Source organism: Gallus gallus, chromosome 27 (assembly GCF_016699485.2).
Source record: "Gallus gallus isolate bGalGal1 chromosome 27, bGalGal1.mat.broiler.GRCg7b, whole genome shotgun sequence".
In the NCBI taxonomy this organism is placed as follows: Eukaryota; Metazoa; Chordata; class Aves; order Galliformes; family Phasianidae; genus Gallus; species Gallus gallus.
The window spans coordinates 1,172,798-1,192,628 of record NC_052558.1 but is presented as its reverse complement, the minus strand read 5'-3'; the positions used below and the strand labels follow the sequence as shown (position 1 = coordinate 1,192,628).

At 64.8% G+C, this 19,831-nt stretch overlaps 1 protein-coding gene across 1 annotated transcript; it reads right to left on the bottom strand.

Moving 5' to 3' along the window:
- Window positions 1-70: 70 nt before the first annotated feature.
- Window positions 71-19,599, bottom strand: ITGA2B (integrin subunit alpha 2b). The gene is made up of 30 exons (XM_040653232.2): window positions 19,369-19,599; window positions 18,846-18,976; window positions 17,613-17,710; window positions 16,174-16,348; window positions 15,945-16,107; window positions 15,040-15,545; window positions 13,027-13,155; window positions 12,904-12,951; window positions 12,757-12,800; window positions 12,610-12,669; window positions 12,454-12,506; window positions 11,135-11,343; window positions 10,165-10,347; window positions 9,879-9,924; window positions 9,707-9,811; window positions 7,614-7,669; window positions 7,373-7,524; window positions 5,815-5,934; window positions 5,628-5,698; window positions 5,409-5,556; window positions 4,557-4,643; window positions 4,395-4,474; window positions 4,195-4,266; window positions 4,024-4,126; window positions 3,786-3,938; window positions 3,638-3,709; window positions 3,341-3,454; window positions 1,124-1,231; window positions 933-1,046; window positions 71-831 (listed from the first exon to the last, which is right to left on the bottom strand). The coding sequence occupies exons 1-30, from the start codon at window positions 19,515-19,517 to the stop codon at window positions 730-732; spliced, it is 3,651 nt and encodes a 1,216-aa protein (XP_040509166.1). The 5' UTR covers window positions 19,518-19,599; the 3' UTR covers window positions 71-729.
- Between the last annotated feature and the right edge of the window lie 232 nt (window positions 19,600-19,831).

Below are 19,831 nucleotides of genomic sequence, written 5' to 3'. Positions count from 1 at the left end.
TAGGGACACCCCCCATAGGGGTCCCCCCCCTCCCCCATAGGGTCCCATGATACGAAGCGACACCTACAGTGCACTGCTGAGATTTATTGCAGGGGGAGGTGGGGGGGGAGGTCCATAGGATCCTGGGGGGGTGGGGACAGTGGGGTGGGGCTATGGGGACAATGGGAACCCACAGACGTTGGGGACATTGGGATGGGGATGGGGACAGTGGGGCGGGTGTGGGGCACTGGGGACGGTGGGGCAGGGATGGGGGTATTGGGGTGGGACTACAGGGACACTGCGGGGGAGGGGGGGAGCTATGGGGACACCGGGAAGGTGTGGGGCTCTGGGGACATCGGGGTGGGGATGGGGACGTTGGGAACCCACAGATGTTGGGGGCATTGGGGCAGGTGTGGAGTGCTAGGGACAGTGGGGCAGGGCTGGGGACATCAGGACAGGACTACGGGGACATTGGGATCCCACAGATGTTGAGGACAACAGGGCAGGGGCACTGGGGGGGCTATAGGGGCGTTGTGTGGGGCAGTGGGGACATTGGGGTGGGACTACGGGGACACCGGGAACCCACAGATGTGGGGGGCGTTGGGGCAGCTGTGGGGCTCTGGGGGCACTGGGACAGGGATGGGGACGCCGGGACACGTGTAGGGCGCCGGGGACATCGGGAACCCGTAGATGGGGATGGGACGCGGGGTGGGGATGGGACGCGGGGGGGTCGGGATGCGGGGTCCCCCCCTACCCCCGGCCGTCCCCCGGCTCCGCGCTCTGTCCCCGTCCCGCCGCCCCCTCCCCGATGTCCCCCTCCGCCGGCGGCCGCGTCCTCTTGAAGAACCCCATCTGCGGGAGGGGACGCGGTGACCCCACACCGCCCCTCGGGGTCCATGGCGGGGTGTCCCCACGTGTCCCCGGTGGTGTCCCCACCCCCCCCCCACACTCACCTTCCCCATCAGGAGGACGAGGAGGGCGAGCAGAAGGAGCCCCCCCAGCACCCCCAGCACCACCCACCACACCGGGACGGCGATGGGGAGGGAGCGCAGCACCTCGGTGACAGCCTGGGGGGACACAGCAATGGGACAGTGCCACCACCGCGGGGACACCGCGTGACCCCGAGGGACAGCGCCGTCCCTACCGTGGCAGTGCCGTGGGGCAGCGTGTGGGGCCGCACGCGGTACGGCATCGCTGACGCGTTGAAGGAACCCCACGAGTGGATGAAGAGCTGCTGGGGGTGGTCATCCTGCTGGGGACACGTGGGGACATGTGGGGACACGTGGGGATATGTGAGGACATGTGGGGATATATGGGGACATGTGGGGACATGTGGAGATATATGGGGACACGTGGGGACATGTGGGGACATGTGGGGATATATGGGGACATGTGGGGACATGTGGGGACACGTGGGGACATGTGGGGGCATGTGGGGGCATGTGGGGATATATGGGGACAGGTGGGGACATGTGGGGACATGTGGGGACACGTGGGGATATGTGGGGACATGGGATATATGGGGACACGTGGGGATATATGGGGACACATGGGGGCATGTGGAGATATACGGGGACACGTGGGGGCATGGGGGGATATATGGGGACACGTGGGGACACGTGGGGATATATGGGGACACGTGGGGACATGTGGGGACATGTGGGGAAGGGCACATGGTGTCCCCATGGGTGTTTGCCACGTGGCCCAGGGCTGTGGCAGAGCCCCACTGTGGGGACACCGTGGGGACACAGAAGGGACAACATGGGGACCCACTGGGACACCGTGAGGACACCGTGAGGACACTGTGGTGGTACTATGGGGACACACCATGGGGACAACATGGGGACAACATGGGGACAACATGGGAATATTGTGAGGACACCGTGGAGACACAGTGTGAGACACCATGGGGACACTATGAGGAGATCACGAGGACATCATGGGGACACAGTGGTGACACCATGGAGACACCATGAGGACTCCATGGGGACACTATGGGGACACCACGAGGACATCATGGGGACTCATAATGACACCATGGGGACACACGGGGACACCACAGTGGTGACACCATGGGGACACCACGAGGACATCATGGTGACACCAGGAGGACACCATGGGGACACTATGGGGTCACAGTGGTGACACCATGAGGACACACAGTCACACCAGGGGGACACTACGAGGACACCATGGGGACACAAAATGACACCATGGGGACACCATGGGGACACTATGGGGACATGGTGGTGACACCATGGGGACACTACGAGGACATCATGGGGACACCATGGGGATGCACAGTGACACAGTAGGGACACTATGGGGACTCCGTGGGGACACTATGAGGACATCATAGGGACATGATGGTGATGCCATGAGGGCACAGTGACAGAATGGGACAGCAGGAGGACACCATGGGGACACCATGGGGACACACACTGACACCATGGGGACACTATGAGGACATCATGGGGACACAGAATGACACTGTAGGGACACCATGAGGACACCATGGGGACATACAGTGACACAGTGGGAACACAGTGGTGACACCATGGGGACACAGTGGTGATACCATGGGGACAGTATGAGGACATCATGGGGACACCATGGGGACACTATGGGGACATGGTGATGACACCATCGGGACACAGTGACACCATGGGGACACTACAAGAACATCATGGGGACACAGAATGACACCAGGAGGACACCATGGGGACACCATGGGGACACACACTGACACCATAGGGACACTATGAGGACATCATGGGGACACCACGGGGACACTATGGGGACACGGTGATGACACTGTGGGGACACACAGTGACACTATGGGGATACTACGAGGACATTGTGGGGACACAGAATGACACCATGGGGACACCATAAGGACACAGTGGTGACACCATGGGGACAACAGGAGAACGTCATGAGGACACCGTGGAGACACTATGGGGACATGGCGATGACACCATGGGGACACTACGAGGACACCACGGGGACACCGTGAGGACACTGTGGGGACACTGCGAGAACATCACGGGGACACAGAATGACACCATGGGGACACAGTGGTGATGCTATGGGGACACTATGAGGACACCATGAGGACACCACGGGGACACTACGAGGACATCATGGGGACACCATAAGGACACCATGGGGACACACACTGACACTATGGGTATACTACGAGGACATCGTGGGGACACAGAATGGCACCATGGGGACACCATGAGGACCCGGTGGCGACGCCGTGGGGACACTACGAGGACACCACGGGGACGCCGTGAGGACACCGCGGGGACGCTATGGGGACGCGGTGGTGGCCCCGTGGGGCGGCGTGCTGCGCTACCTGCCGCAGGGCGTCCATCCGCAGCAGCGCACGGACGGCCACCAACACGCGCTGTCCCCGCGCCACGCCGTCCGCCCGGCACCGCACCTCCGCGCACGTGGCGTTGCCGCAGTCCTGCGGGCACAGCGCGTGGCACAGCGGCACCGGAACGGCCCGGCCCGGCCCGGCACGGCCCGGCACGGCACGGCCCGGCACAACACGGCCCGGCACAACGCGGCCCGGCACAACGCGGCCCGGCACAACGCGGCCCGGCGCGGCGCGGCGCACGACGCCCGACCCGCCCCCGTCCCGTCTCACCACACTGCCGCTCCCCTCCGCCTCTCTGCGCTGCCGTCGCCGCCCCCCGTCGGGGCTGCGGGTCACTTCCAGCTGGAACGGACGGACGCCGCTCAGCACCGCGCCGCTCAGCACCGCGCCGCCCCCCCCGCCCGTCCCCGCGCGTCACCCGCATGGGGTTGAGGTCCGGCGGTGGCGCGCAGACGACGTCGCCTTCGGTGCCCACGTCCAGGAGGTGCAGCAGCGCGCGGCCGCCCGCGGCGATGGGGACGCGGACGCTCAGAGTGACGTTGGCGACGGCGGCCGGGCCCTTATTGTGCAGCTGCGGGGCGACGCCGGGCGGCGCTCGGTGCGCTTCGGGGCCGCCCCCCGCCCCCCCCCACCCGCCGCCCCCCGCCGCCCCGTACCTGGTAGATGTGCTCCACGCGCACCCCGTGGTCGTCCGGCCGACGGCTGCCCTCAACCCGCGGCCACTCCGCGGGCAGCACCGTGGCGGCAGGCAGGGACGTGCTGGGGGGGCGCGGGGGGTCACCGCCTGCCGCCCCGCAGCCCCGCAGCCCCGCAGCCCCCACCCTCACCCCCGCAGCTCCATCTCCGCGTGCGCTTCCACGGGGACCGTCACTGCCGCGGTGACGGTGGGGCCGTTCTGACTGCGGGGACAGCGCGGTGAGCGCAGCGCGGCTTTGGGGGCGCGGCGCGGGGACGGAGAGGGGACGGAGAGGGGACGGAGAGGGGACGGAGAGGGGACGGAGAGGGGACGGAGAGGGGACGGCGTCACCTCCTGAGCTGCAGCTGGAAAGTGATGGCATCGCCCGCGTCCTCCAACCCAGCGACACTCAGCTCCACGGCCACAGAGACCTGCGGGGACACGGGGGGACGTGGGGGCACACGGGGGGACGTGGGGGGACGCGGGGGGACGCGAGGGGGCAGCGCCACCCACCTGTGCGCCCGCCTTCATGGGGTTGCCCATCTCGCACACCACCGCGTGGGTCCCGTTCTCTATTCTGGGGTTGCAGCTCAGCTTCTCCTGTCCCCATCGCGGTGACATCGGGTGACACCGCGCCCCCACGGCGCCACCATCCCCCGCCCCGTGCCACCATCCCAAACTCAGTGCCACCATCCCAAACTCAGTGCCACCATCCCGAATCTGATGTCACCGCCCCATACTCGGTGCCGCTGCCCCATAGCAGACGTCACTGCCCCATATTCAGTGTCACCGTCCCATACCTGATGTCACCACCCCATACCCCGTGTATCCATCCCACACCTGGTGCCACCGCCCCATACTCAGTGTCACTGCCCCATACCCACTGTCACCATCCCATACCCTGTGCCGTTGTCCCATACCAGGTGTCACCACCCCACACCCCACGTCCCCACCCCATACCCGATGTCCCGACCCCATACCCCACGTCTCCACCCCATACCCCATTTCCCCACCCCACACCCCACGCCCCCACCCCATACCCCATTTCCCCACCCCATACCCGATGTCCCAACCCCATATCCCACGCCCCCACCCCACACCCCACACCCCCACCCCATACCCCATTTCCCCACCCCACACCCCACGTCCCCACCCCATACCCGATGTCCCGACCCCATACCCCACGCCCCCACCCCCCACCCCACGCCCCCACCCCATACCCCATTTCCCGACCCCATACCCCACGTCCCCACCCCATATCCTATGTTCCCACCCCACACCCCACGTCCCCACCCCATACCCGATATCCCCACCCCATACCCGATGTCCCCCCCCACACCCCACGCCCCCCCCGCTGTCACGCACCCGCGTGTGGCTGAGTGCCCGCTGATAGAAGCTGCCATCCGGGAGCTGCACCCACAGCTCGGCCTCGAAAGCCCCCTCCCCCACATTGGCGACCCCCACCCGCAGTGTCACCGCGTTGTCATCTCCGATCCGCAGCCGCGCGTCCGGCCTGGGGGACAGCGGGTCAGGGGGGGCGGGGGGGGCCGAGGGGGGGTCGGGGGGCGGCCGTGGGGGGCTCACGTGTGGGCGGAGAGGCGCAGGTCGGGGACGCAGACGTTGTCGTCACCGCAGTCCTCCAGGATGATGTGGGTCTGGGGGGGGCGGGGGGGGCGACGCGGGGACAGTGAGGGTGGGGGGGGGACGCGGGGACCGTGGGTGGGGGCGCCCCGTGGAGGGGGGGGCGCTGAGGGGCGGCGCTGCGCCCTACCTGCGCCTGCACGTGGGTGTCCCCATAGAGCGCCGCCCCCGGGCCGTGGGGATGCGCGGGCAGCGCCAGGCTGAGGCCGGTGACGATGGGGCTCAGTTTGTCCCTGAAGTCCCCCTCGCCCTGAGGACACCGCGGGGCGCTGCGTGAGGCGGACCCCCCCGTGGTGGGGGGCGCCGTCCCCACACCGACGGCACCGCCCCATATCGGGTGGCACCGTCCCATATCTGTCAGTGCCACCGTCCCATAGCTGACAGCGCCACCCCAAACCCGGCGTCGCCATCCCACACGCAGTGCCACCATCTCACACTCGATGCCATTGTCCCAAACCCGGTGTCACTGTCCCACATCCCATGTCACCATCCTATAGCCAATGTCACCATCCCACACCTGATATGGTCCCAAACCCCGTGTCACCGTCCCGTCCCTCATGCCACCACCCCACACCCAATGCCACCATCCTGTATCCGATGTCACCATCTCACACTCGATGTCATTGTCCCAAACCCAATGTCACCATCCCACATCCAATGTCACCGTCCCATACCCGATGTCCCCATCCCATACTCAATGTCACCATCCCATATTCAACGTCCCCACCCCATACCCAATGTCACCATCTCATACTCAGTGCCACCATCCTAAATCCAATGTCCCCACCCCATACCCAACATCACCACCCCATACCCAATGTCACCCCATATCCAATATCCCCACCCCATACCCAAAGTCACTGTCCCATATCCAATGTCACCATCTCATACTCAATGCCACCATCCTACACCCAATGTCCCCACCCCATACCCAACATCACCACCCCATACCCAATGTCCCGACCCCATACTCAATGTCACCACCCCATATTCAACGACCCCACCCCATACCCAATGTCAGCACCCCATACCCAACATCACCACCCCATACTCAATGCCACCACCCCACACACACTGTCCCCACCCCATACCCAACATCACCACCCCATACTCAATGTCACCACCCCATACCCAACATCACCACCCCATACCCAATGTCCCGACCCCATACTCAATGTCACCACCCCATATTCAACGACCCCACCCCATACCCAATGTCAACACCCCATACCCAACATCACCACCCCATACTCAATGCCACCACCCCACACACACTGTCCCCACCCCATACCCACTGTCCCCACCCCATACTCAATGTCACCATCCCATACCCAACATCACCACCCCGTACTCAATGCCACCACCCCACACACACTGTCCCCACCCCATACTCAATGTCACCACCCCATACCCACTGTCCCCACCCCATACTTATTATCACCACCCCACACACACTGTCCCCACCCCATACTCAATATCACCACCCCATACCCACTGTCCCCACCCCATACTCAATGTCACCACCCCATACCCACTGTCCCCACCCCATACTTATTATCACCACCCCATACCCACTGTCCCCACCCCATACCCAACATCACCACCCCATACCCACTGTCCCCACCCCCCACGCACTGTCCCCCCCCACGCGCAGTCCCCGCCGCACAGCGGCAGTCTCCGTTCCGTACCCTCAGATACGCGTCGAGGTGGTGGCACTGCGGCGACATTCCCGGTGCCACCGCCACCTCCCGCCGCCACACCGCCCGCTGTCCGTGCAGCAATAGGACCCGGCGGTGCCCCCTCTGCTTCAGGCGGTCCAACCGCAGCTCGGCCAGCAGCCCTGCGGTGGCGGCGCGGTGGCGGTGCGGTGGCGGCGCGGTGGCGGTGCGGTGTCGCACAGCCGGGGCCGCCCCGCCGCGCTGCACTCACGGACGCTGTCGGGGATGCGCCGTCCCGACACGGAGACGCACAGCCGGACCGGGAAACTGCGGGGACACCGCCGTGTGGGGCCACCCCGTGGTGTCCCAAAGGGGGTCCCCAAAGGGCTGTCCCAAAGGGTGTCCCCAAAGGGCTGTCCCCAAAAGGGTGTCCCAAAGGGCTGTCCCCAAAAGGGTGTCCCAAAGTGCTGTCCCAAAGGGGTTTCCCCAAAAGGGTGTCCACAAAGGGTGTCCCAAAGGGTGCCCCCAAAGGGTGTCCCCAAAGGGGGGTCCCAAAGGGCTGTCCCAAAGGGTGTCCCCAAAGGGGGGTCCCAAAGTGCTGTCCCCAAAAGGGTGTCCCAAAGGGCTGTCCCCAAAGTGCTGTCCCCAAAAGGGTGTCCCAAAGGGTGCCCCCAAACGGTGTCCCCAAAGGGGTGTCCCAAAGGGTGTCCCAAAGGGCTGTCCCCAAAAGGGTGTCCCAAAGGGTGCCCCCAAAGGGTGTCCCCAAAGGGCTGTCCCCAAAGGGGTGTCCCAATGGGCTGTCCCAAAGGGTTGTCCCCAAAAGGGTGTCCCAAAGGGTGTCCCAAAGGGCTGTCCCCAAAGGGGTGTCCCAAAGGGTGTCCCAAAGGGCTGTCCCCAAAGGGCTGTCCCCAAAGGGGTGTCCCAAAGGGTGTCCCAAAGGGCTGTCCCCAAAAGGGTGTCCCAAAGGGTGCCCCCAAACGGTGTCCCCAAAGGGGTGTCCCAAAGGGTGTCCCAAAGGGCTGTCCCCAAAAGGGTGTCCCAAAGGGTGCCCCCAAAGGGTGTCCCAAAGGGCTGTCCCCAAAGGGCTGTCCCAAAGGGGTGTCCCAAAGGGCTGTCCCAAAGGGGTTTCCCCAAAAGGGTGTCCACAAAGGGTGTCCCCAAAGGGCTGTCCCCAAAGGGGTGTCCCAAAGGGTGTCCCAAAGGGCTGTCCCCAAAGGGTGCCCCAAAGGGCTGTCCCCAAAGGGGGGTCCCAAAGGGCTGTCCCCAAAAGGGTGTCCCAAAGGGCTGTCCCCAAAGGGCTGTCCCCAAAAGGGTGTCCCAAAGGGTGCCCCCAAAGGGTGTCCCCAAAGGGGTGTCCCAAAGCGGTGTCCCCAAAGGGTGTCCCCAAAGGGCTGTCCCCAAAAGGGTGTCCCAAAGGGGTGTCCCCATGGCCACATCCCCACAGTGTCCCCATGGCTCTGTCCCCATGGTGTCCCCATAGAGTGTCCCCATGGGGTGCCCCCAAAGAGATGTCCCAAAGGGCTGTCCCAAAGGGGGGTGCCAAAGGGTGTCCCAAAGGGCTGTCCCCAAAGGACTGTCCCCAAAAGGGTGTCCCAAAGGGCTGCCCCAAAGGGGTGTCCCCAAAGGGTGTCCCAAAGGGCTGTCCCCAAAAGGGTGTCCCAAAGGGCTGTCCCACAGGGATGTCCCCATGGCCACATCCCCGCAGTGTCCCCATGGTTCTGTCCCTATGGTGTCCCCATAGAGCGTCCCCATGGGGTGCCCCCAAAGGGGTGTCCCAAAGGGCTGTCCTCAACGGGGTGTCCCAAAGGGGTGTCCCCAAAGGGGTGTTCCAAAGGGGTGTCCCCAAAGGGCTGTCCCCAAAAGGGTGTCCCAAAGGGATGTCCCAAAGGGGTTTCCCCAAAAGGGTGTCCGCAAAGGGTGTCCCCAAAGGGCTGTCCCCAAAGGCTGTCCCAAAGGGCTGTCCCCAAAAGAGTATCCCAAAGAGCTGTCCCCAGAGGGCTGTCCCCAAAGGGTGTCCCAAAGGGCTGTCCCACAAGGGTGTCCCCACGGCCACATCCCCGCAGTGTCCCCATCGTTGTGTCCCCACGGTGTTCCCACAGAGCATCCCAGTGGTGGCGTCCCCAGCGTGGTGTCCCCATAGCCGTGTCCCCATGGTGTCCCCATGGTGGCCCCACAGAGTGTCCCCACGGCAGTGTCCCCATGCTTGGATCCCTGCGGTGCCCCCAAAGCGGTGTCCCCAGTGCTGCCCCAATGGTGTCCCCATGGCGGTGTCCCCATGGTGGTGTCCCCATGGCGGTGTCCCTGTAGTGGTGTCCCCATGGCAGTGCCCCCACAGCGGTGTCCCCACATCGGTGTCCCCCTCACCACGTGACGCGGCTGTCAGTGCCGGGCAGGACGCACTCCGTCACCTTTGGGTTCAGCCCTCTGGGGACACTCAGCTGCGCCTGGGCCACCACCGCGGGCCGCGCTCTGCATGGCGGCGCCGTCAGCGCCCACCGCTATGGGGCAGAGCCCCCCGCCCCACGGCAGCACCCACCGGTACACGGCCACCTTGGAGACCCCGAAAGCGCCGACCAGCAGATCTGTGGGGCACGGAGGGGTTGGCGACACATGGCAGCGGGCGGGTGGTGTTGGGGTGGGTGGTGTTGGGGTGGGTGGCGTTGGGGTGGGTGACATTGGGGTGGGTGGCGTTGGGGTGGGTGGCGTTGGGGTGGGTGGTGTTGGGGTGGGTGACATTGGGGTGGGTGGTGTTGGGGTGGGTGGCGTTGGGGTGGGTGGTGTTGGGGTGGGTGGTGTTGGGGCGGGCGGCCGCAGCCCCATACCTGGCGACCCATTGCCGTCGATGTCGGTGGCCCCGCGGAGCGCGAAGCCGAAGGCGGCGGGGCCGGGGAAGGGGCTGCTGAGGCGCTGCGATGGGGTCGCGCTCAGCCCCTCGCGCTGACCCCGGAAGATGAGCACAGCCCCACTGCCATCGTCGCCGCCAAATGGGGCCCCCACCGCCACGTCTGGGGATGTGGGGACAGCGCGACGGTGGCACCGAGGGGCTGAGAATGGGGCGGGGGGCGGGGGGGGCTGTGGGGTGGGGCGGGGGATGGGTTGGGTGGCGCTGGGAGGGGACGGCAGGGGGCTATAGGGTGACAATGGGTGGAAGGGAGCATTGGGGTTCTATGGGGCGAGAAGGTTATGGGTCGGGTGGCACTGGAAAAGGACGACGGAGTGCTATGGGGTGGGCCGGGGGGTGAGGGGGTGATGGGGTTATGGGGCGGGTAGCACCGGGAGGGGCAGTGGGGGGTATGGGGTGACAGCAGAGGATGGAAGGGGACATTGGGGTTCTATGGGGTGACAAGGTTATGGGTCATATGGGTCCGTGCTATGGGGTGGGGTGAGGGGGTGGTGGGGTGATGGATCAGGTGGCAGTGGGGTGGCACCGGGAGGGGATAACGGAGCGCTATGGGGTGGGGTTGGGGGCTGCAGGGGATGGGGTGGTGGGTGGGGTGGCACTGGAAAGGGATGATGGAGTGCTGTGGGGCGGGTCGGGGTGAGGGGGCGACGGGGTTATGGGTCGGGCGACATCGGGGCGGCAATGGGAGGGGGCAGTAGGGGCTATAGGGTGACAGTAGGTGGAAGGGAACATCGGGGTTCTGTGGGGTGATGGGGTTATGGGGCGGGCAGCAATGGGGCGGCATGGAAAGGGGCAATGGAGCGCTACGGGGGGATGGGGCGACGGGTGGGGTGGCAGTGGGGGGGATGGCGCAGTGCTATGGGGGCAGTGGGGTTATGTGACGCCGTTACCGCCGCAGCCGTCGCGGTCCAAATCCCCCAACGGGGCGATGGCGGCGGCGAAGCGCCCGTAGGGCTCTGTGCCCGTCAGGGTCTGTGTGGGGCGCTCCCAGGGCTGCCGTGCGCCCCCCAAGTAGAGGTAGAGCCGCCCCACTTCGCGCTGCTTCCCCTCCGCGCGCCGCTCCACGAACAGCGGTGCTCCCACCAGGACGTCGTCCCTCCTGCGCCCCGCACCTGCATCACACCCACGGCCCCACAACCCCACGGCCCCACAACCCCACGGCCCCACAGCCCCATAACACCACAGCCCCACAACCCCACGGCCCCACAACCCCACGGCCCCACAACCCCACAGCCCCATAACCCCACAGCCCCATAACCCCACGGCCCCACAACCCCACAACCCCACGGCCCCATAACCCCACAGCCCCATAACCCCACGGCCCCACAACCCCACAACCCCACGGCCCCACAACCCCACAGCCCCATAACCCCACAGCCCCATAACCCCACGGCCCCACAACCCCACAGCCCCATAACCCCACAGCCCCATAACCCCACGGCCCCACAACCCCACGGCCCCACAACCCCACAACCCCACGGCCCCACAACCCCACGGCCCCATAACCCCACAGCCCCACAACCCCATGGCCCCATAACCACATGGCCCCATCTCCCCGTAACTCCATAACCGCATGGCCCCATCTCCCCATAACTGCATGACCACGTGGTCCCACAGCCCCGGAACCCCATGATTTGATTGCCCCCATGGACCCATAACCCCATAGCTCCATTGCCCCATAATCCCATAACTCCATGGCCCCATTGCTCCATGACCCCATGATCCCATAACTCTGTGACCCCATGATCCCATAACTCTGTAACCTCATGGTTTCATTGCCCCATGCCTCCATAACCCCATAGTACCATGGCCCCACAACCCCATAGCACCATGGCCCCATAACCCCATGGTTCCACTGTCTCATGGCCCCATCACCCCATAGCTCCATAATCCCATTGCCCCACGGCCCCATAACCCCATGGTTCCAAAGCTCTATAACCCCATCACTCCAACGCCCCATTGCCCCATAGCTCCATGACCCCATGATCCCACAGCCCCACAACTCCATGGTTCCATTGCCTCATAACCCCATATATCCAAGTCCCCATAACCCCACTGCCCCATAACCCCATATATCCAAGTCCCCATAGCCCCAGTGCCCCATAACCCCACTGCCCCATAACCCCATGTCCCCACAGCTCCGTGGCCCCACAGCCCCACAGTGGGGTCCGGAGGCTCTGCGCGGCGCCACACACAGTGGGATCCTCACCCGTCCCCATTGACATCGGCCACGGCCACCGTGTGCCCGAAGTAGGAGGCCACCTGGGGGGGGTCGGCAATGGGGTGGGGGTGGCACGAGGTGCAGAGTGGGGGTTACCGGGGTTCCGCGCCACGGGGCGCTATGGGGCGCTATGGGGCGCAGTACCTGCTCACCGGGGACGCCGTGCAGCCGGCGCAGTGACAGCCCCGCGCTGAAGATCTCCACCTGCCCCATAGCGGTGTCGGTCCCCGCCGTCCCCGTGGGGCGCCCGCCCCACTGCAGGACGCCCCCCGCCCCGCGGCGCCCGCTCACCTCTCCCCTCGTGTTGCTCTTATTGGGGACCCCCACCACGAACTCTGTGGGGCGGGGCGGCCCTGAGCGCCCGTGGGGTTATGGGGCGCGCGGGGCCGGGGGGTCTCAGCCCACAGCAGTGGGGCCGTGGGGGACGCGGCAGCAAACCTTTGGTTTTGGGGTTGTCGTCGAACTCTCCCACGGCCACGGAGTACCCTACGGGACGCAGCACGGTGACCCTCCGCCCCACGGCTCAGTGCCGCCCCCCGGCGGTGGGGCAGAGCTGCTCACCCCGATAGCCATCGCTGTAGTCGGGGTCCGTCTGCTCCCCCGTGGGGCGCCCGGGGCTGTGCGGCCACAGCAGGGAGGAGTTGGGGAAGCGGGAAAGGATGGACTCCATCTCCACCACATACAGCAGCCCTGCGGGGCACAGCTCCCATCACACACCGACACTGACACACTGCGTCACACTGCGTCACACTGCGTCACACTGCGTCACACTGACACACACTGACACGCATTGACACGCACTGACACACACTGACACACATTGACACGCATTGACACACACTGACACACACTGACACGCATTGACACGCATTGACACACACTGACACACACTGCGTCACACTGCATCACACTGACACACACTGACACACATTGACACACATTGACACGCATTGACACACACTGACACACACTGACACACTGTGTCACACTGTGTCACACACTGACACACACATTGACACACACTGTCACACAGTGACACACACACTGACACACATTGACACACATTGACACACATTGACACACATTGACACACACTGTCACACACTGACACACACACTGACACACATTGACACACACTGAGTGTCACACACTGACACACACATTGACACACTGTGTCACACTGTGTCACACACCGACACACACAGTGTCACACACTGCGTCACACTGACACACACTGTCACACACCGACACACACTGACACCCATTGACACACACTGTGTCACACAGTGTCACACACTGACACACACATTGACACACACTGTCACACATTGACACACTGATACACACTGTGTCACACATGGACACACACTGTCACACACCAACACACACTGACACACAGTGACACACAGTGACACACACTGACACACTGTGTCACACTGTGTCACACACTGACACACACCAACACACTTTGACACACTGTGTCACACACTGACACACACTGTCACACATTGACACACATTGACACACTGACACCCATTGACACACACTGACACACTGTGTCACACACTGTCACACACTGTCACACACTGACACACACCAACACACACTGACACACTGTGTCACACACATTGACACACACAGTGTCACACACTGACTGTCACACAGACACACTGCGTCACACTGACACACACTGTGTCACACAGTGTCACACACTGACACCCATTGACACCCACTGTCACCCATTGACACACACTGTCACACACTGACACCCATTGTCACCCATTGTGTCACCCATTGACGTCACCCACTGACACCCATTGTCACCATTGACACCCATTGACACACACTGTCACCCATTGTCACCCACTGTGTCACACACTGACACCACTGACACAGATTGTCACCTACTGACACCCACTGTGTCACACACTGTCACCCACTGTCACCCATTGACACCCATTGTCACCCATTGACACCCATTGTCACCCACTGACATCCGTTGTGACACCCATTGACACCCATTGTCACCCACTGTCACATCACCCACTGACACCCACTGTCACTCATTGTGTCACCCATTGTGGCACCCACTGTCACCCACTGTAGCACCCACTGTCACTCACTGATACCCATTGTCACTCATTGTGTCACCCACTGTCACTCACTGACACCCACTGTCACCCATTGTCACCCATTGACACCCATTGTCGCCCACTGTGTCACCCATTGACACCCATTGTCACCCATTGTCACCCATTGTCACCCATTGACACCCATTGTCGCCCACTGTGTCACCCATTGTCACCCACAGACACCCACTGTGTCACTCACTGTCACCCACTGCCCACTGTCAGCCATTGTCACTCATTGTGTCACCCACTGACACCCACCGATGTCCACTGTCCCCCACTGTGTCATCCACCGTCCCCCATTGTCCCCCACTGTGGCACCCATTGTCCCCCATTGACACCCATTGTGGCACCCATTGTCCCCCACCGTCCCCCACCGTCCCCCATTGTCCCCCACTGTCCCCCACGGTCACGGCGGTGTCACAGTGGTTGGGGCCGCACTCACCCCGGAAGTAATACCCCCCCGGAGCGCCCAGCGCCAACGTGCCGTCCTGTGGGGAGATGTGTGCCGGGCTGCCCCATGGCCGCCCCATAGCGACGTCCCAAACGCCACCCCATGGAGCACCCATAGAGACGTCCCCACGGCCACCCCACGGACGGCCCCGTAGGGATATTCCATTAACTGTCCTCCAGAGCATCCCATAGGGGCACTCCATTAACCACCCCACGGAGCGCCCCATAGGGACGTCCCAAACACCACACCCGAGGGCACCCCACAGAGATACCCCCACAGCCACCCCTTGGAGTTCCCCATAGGGACACCCCATGGAGGTCTCATGGAAGGCTCCATAGGGACATCCCCATTGACCACCCCTGGATCTCCCCATAGGGATACCCCATTGACTGCCCCCTGGATCACCCCATAGGAACACGCTCATGGTCTCCCCATGGAGTGCCCCATAAGGACGGCCCGTTGACCGCCCCATGGACGGCCCCATGGGGATATCCCATTAACCACCCCATGGAGCGACCCATAGGGACATCCTGAGCACTGCCCCATGGATCGCCCCATAGGGTCACCCCCACGGCCACCCTGTGGACGGCCCCATAGGGATATCCCATTAACCACCCCTTGGAGCTCCCCATAGGGACATCCCATTGCCCACCGCCCGCATCGCCCCATAGGGTCACCCCCACGGCCACCCTGTGGATGGTCCCATAGGGATATCCCATTAACCGCCCCTTGGAGCTCCCCATAGCCACCCATTGGAGCTCCCCATAGGGACATCCCATTGCCCACCGCCCGCATCGCCCCATAGGGTCACCCCACGGCCGCCCCATGCATGGTCCCATAGGGATATCCCATTAACCGCCCACTGGAGCTCCCCATAGGGACATCCCGTTGCCCACCCCCCGCATCGCCCCATAGGACCACCCCACCCCACCCCCATCCCTGCAGCCGTGGGGCCGCCCCTCGCAGAGCGCCGGGAGCGCCCATAGGACCCCCCACGGACCCCACTCACGGCGGTGACGGCGGCGCTGAAGCCCATCTCGCAGTAGCGCTGGTCGAGCACTGCGGGCACAGCGGCTCAGCTCCCCCCGGCGCGGGGCGCCCCCCCGCCCCCCCCGCCCCCCTCACCATACTGTGTGTCGCGGTAGGAGGCGGCCATGCGCACATCGCGGCACGGGGAGATCCACGCCAGGCGCCGCAGCCCCACACTGCCCGCGCGGCCCACGTAGCAGACGCCCACCGGGGTGCGGAACGCCTCCCTGCCCCCCCGCAGGGCGTTCCAGTGCTGCAATGGGGCGCACGCCTGGGGGGGGCGGGGGGGGAATTGGGGGTGGGCACCCAACCTGGGGGGGCATCGGCCCCGTGCCCACAGCACACCACCACCCACAGCCCATCACCCACAGCCCATCACCCCCACCCATCACCCCCCACCCATCACTCCCAGCCTACCAACACCCCCCACCCACCACCCACAGTCCATCACCCCCAGCCCACCATCACCCCCCACCCACCACCTCCAGCCCACCACCACCCACAGCCCATCATCACCCACAGCCTACCGCCCCCCACCCATCACCCCCTGCCCACCACCCCCACCCATCACCCCCAGCCCACCATTACCCCCAGCCCACCACCCACAACCCATCACCCACAGCCCACCATCGCCCTCAGCCCATCACCACCCACAGTCCATCACCTACAGCCCACCATTACCCACAGCCCACCATTACCTACAGCCCACCACCCCCCACCCCCCACCCGCAGCCCATCACCACCCCCAGCCCATCACCCCCAGCCCACCATCACCCCTCACCCATCACCTCCAGCCCACCACCACCCACAGCCCATCATCACCCACAGCCTACCGCCCCTCACCCATCACCCCCTGCCCACCACCCCCACCCATCACCCACAGCCCATCACCACCCACAGCCCACCATTACCCACAGCCCACCATTACCCACAGCCCACCACCCCCCACCCATCACCCACAGCCCATCACCACCTCCAGCCCATCACCCACAGCCCACCCCCACCCACAGCCCACTACCCCCCACCCATCACCCCCAGTCTATCACCCACAGCCCATCACCACCCACAGCCCATCAACCACAGCCCACCATTACCTACAGCCCATCACCCCCCACCCACCACCCACAGCCCACCATCACCCCCCACCCATCACCTCCAGCCCACCACCACCCACAGCCCATCATCACCCACAGCCTACCGCCCCTCACCCATCACCCCCTGCCCACCACCCCCACCCATCACCTCCAGCCCACCACCACCCACAGCCTACCGTCCCCCACCCATCACCCCCCACCCATCACCCTCAGCCCCTCACCACCCACAGCCCATCACCCACAGCCCACCACCACCCATCACCCCCAGCCCATCATCACCCACAGCCCATCACCCACAACCCACCCCCACCCACAGCCCACTACCCCCCACCATCACCCCCCACCCACCACCCCCAGCCCATCACCCCCAGCCCACCATCACCCCCACCCATCACCCCTCACCCCCCACCCCCCACCCCTCACCCCCCGCCCCCCACCCACCAGCAGTGTTCCATCCCGGCTGAGCAGCGACGCTCCCAACCACTGCCCCGATTTGTGCACGTGGAGCTGCAGCGCAGCGCTCAGCTCCCATTGGTCGCCTGCAGCGGTGGGGGGGAAAAGGGGGGAACCACAGCCAGCAGTCAGTGCAGGTGGGCGACATGGGGGGTCATACGGGGTGATATGGGGTGACGTGGGGTGGTATGGGGTGATATGGGGTGATGTGAGATTGTATGGGGTGATATGGGGTAACATGGGGTGATGTGGGGTGACACGGGGTGACATGGGGAGATAGGGACTGATACGGGGTGACATGGGGTGACATGGGGTGACATGGGGTGATATGGGGTGATATGGGGTGATGTGAGATTGTATGGGGTGACACGGGGTGATATGGGGTGATATGGGGTGATGTGGGATTATATGGGGTGATATGGACTGATATGGACTGATATGGGGTGACACGGGGTGATATGGGGTGATATGGAGTGATATGGGGCCCAACTCCCACCCATGGTGTCAGTGGGTCAGGGGGGCACAGGGACAGACGCCCACCCATCTCCAGTGCCAATGGGGATGGGGTGATATGGGGTGACATGGGGTGACGTGGGGTGATGTGAGGTGATGTGGGGCCCAACTCCATCCACCTACAGTGCCAATGGGGCAGGGGGACACGGGGTCTGACCCACACCCATCCATGGAGTCAGTGGGGACAGAGTGACACATGGGGTGACATGGGGTGATGTGGGGTGATATGGGGGGACATGGGGGGACATGGGGGGGCACGGGGCCCTATGCCACCTTATGGTGTCAATGGGACAGAGGGACAGGGAGTGACCCCCACCCAGACACAGGGTCAGGTGGGGATGGGGAGATGTGGGGTGATATGGGGTGACGTGGGGTGATGTGGGGTGATATGGGGTGACATAGGATGACATGGGGTGACGTGGGGTGATATGGGGTGATGTGGGGTGATATGGGGTGACATAGGATGACATGGGGTGACGTGGGGCCCAACCCCCACCCGCGGTGTCAGTGGGATGGGGTGACGCAGGGATCGACCCCCACCCAAAGGCGGTGCTGATGGGGATGGGGTGGTGGGGGTCCAACTCCCACCCACCCGCGCTGTCGATGGGGACAGAGTGACACAGAGGGACACAGAGGGACACAGAGGGACACAGCGATGGGGTGTTGTGGGCTGACATGGGGGGCTGACGCGGGGCCGCCCCCACCCACCCGCGCTGTCGATGGGGACGGGCTGACACGCGCTCGGTCCCGGCGGCCACGAGCAGAGGAAGACGGCGCCGGGTTCGGTGAGGTGGGGCTGCGATGTGTTGGCGCGCGGAGCCCCCACAGCCACAGCCACCCTGCGGGGACAGCGGGGGGCAGCGGCCACAGCCCCCGTGTGCCCCACATCCCTCCCGCGTCTCCAACCACAGCCACACGTCCCCTCCCCACAGCCCCCCACGACCCCCCACGACCCCCATGTCCTCCATGACCCCCATGTCCTCCATGTCCCCCCACCCCTTCCCCACAACCCCCACAACCCCCCATGACCCCCATGTCCTCCATGTCCCCCCATCCCTTCCCCACAGCCCCCATATCCCCCCCATCCCTTCCCCATGACCCCCACATCCCCATACCCCTTCCCCATATCCCCCCCCTCCCTGCCCCATATCCCCTCCTTCCCCACCCCCCCATCCCTTCCCCACGACCCCCACGTCCCTCCCCCCCACCCCCCCACACCCCCCGCCCCCACCTTCCCCCATCCACGTGGAAGTCCATGGCGAAGCCGAAGTAGCTGCCGGGTGGGCCGTGGTATGCGGCGGGTTGGGGGTGCAGCAGCTGCAGGGCGGGGGTCCCTCGCAGCGCCCCGAGGAGCAGCAGCGGCAGCAGCGCGGATCCCATCGCCGCCCCGAAGGCGCTCAGCCCCGCTGTGCCCCACCGCTGTGCCCCACCGCTGTGCCCCACCGCCCCGCGGGGATGCGGCAGGAAGGGCCGACCCGACGGGGCGCTCCGGGGGGGACATCCGCCCCCACCGCTATCGCCGCGCTCAGACGGAAGCGCCGACCGCCGCCCCCCCCCGCCCCCCCCGGAGGTTCGCGCTGTCACAGCGCTGCGCCGCCCCGGAGCCCCCGCAGCGCCCACCGCCCCCAACAGCTCCCCGCGATGAGGACGCGTCCCCCCCACAACATCTCTCCCCCACCCCTTCCAGGAGCTCT

Bases quoted from the DNA above. Each gene is read 5' to 3' on its own strand.
- ITGA2B (XM_040653232.2), bottom strand. From the start codon at position 19,517: ATGGGATCCGCGCTGCTGCCGCTGCTGCTCCTCGGGGCGCTGCGAGGG. The intron at 3,710-3,785 runs GTGACGCGCGGG...CGTCCGTTCCAG, and splicing joins CGGACCTCAACCCCATGCGG to CTGGAAGTGACCCGCAGCCC. The intron at 832-932 runs GTGAGTGTGGGG...CCCCTCCCGCAG, and splicing joins TCGTCCTCCTGATGGGGAAG to ATGGGGTTCTTCAAGAGGAC.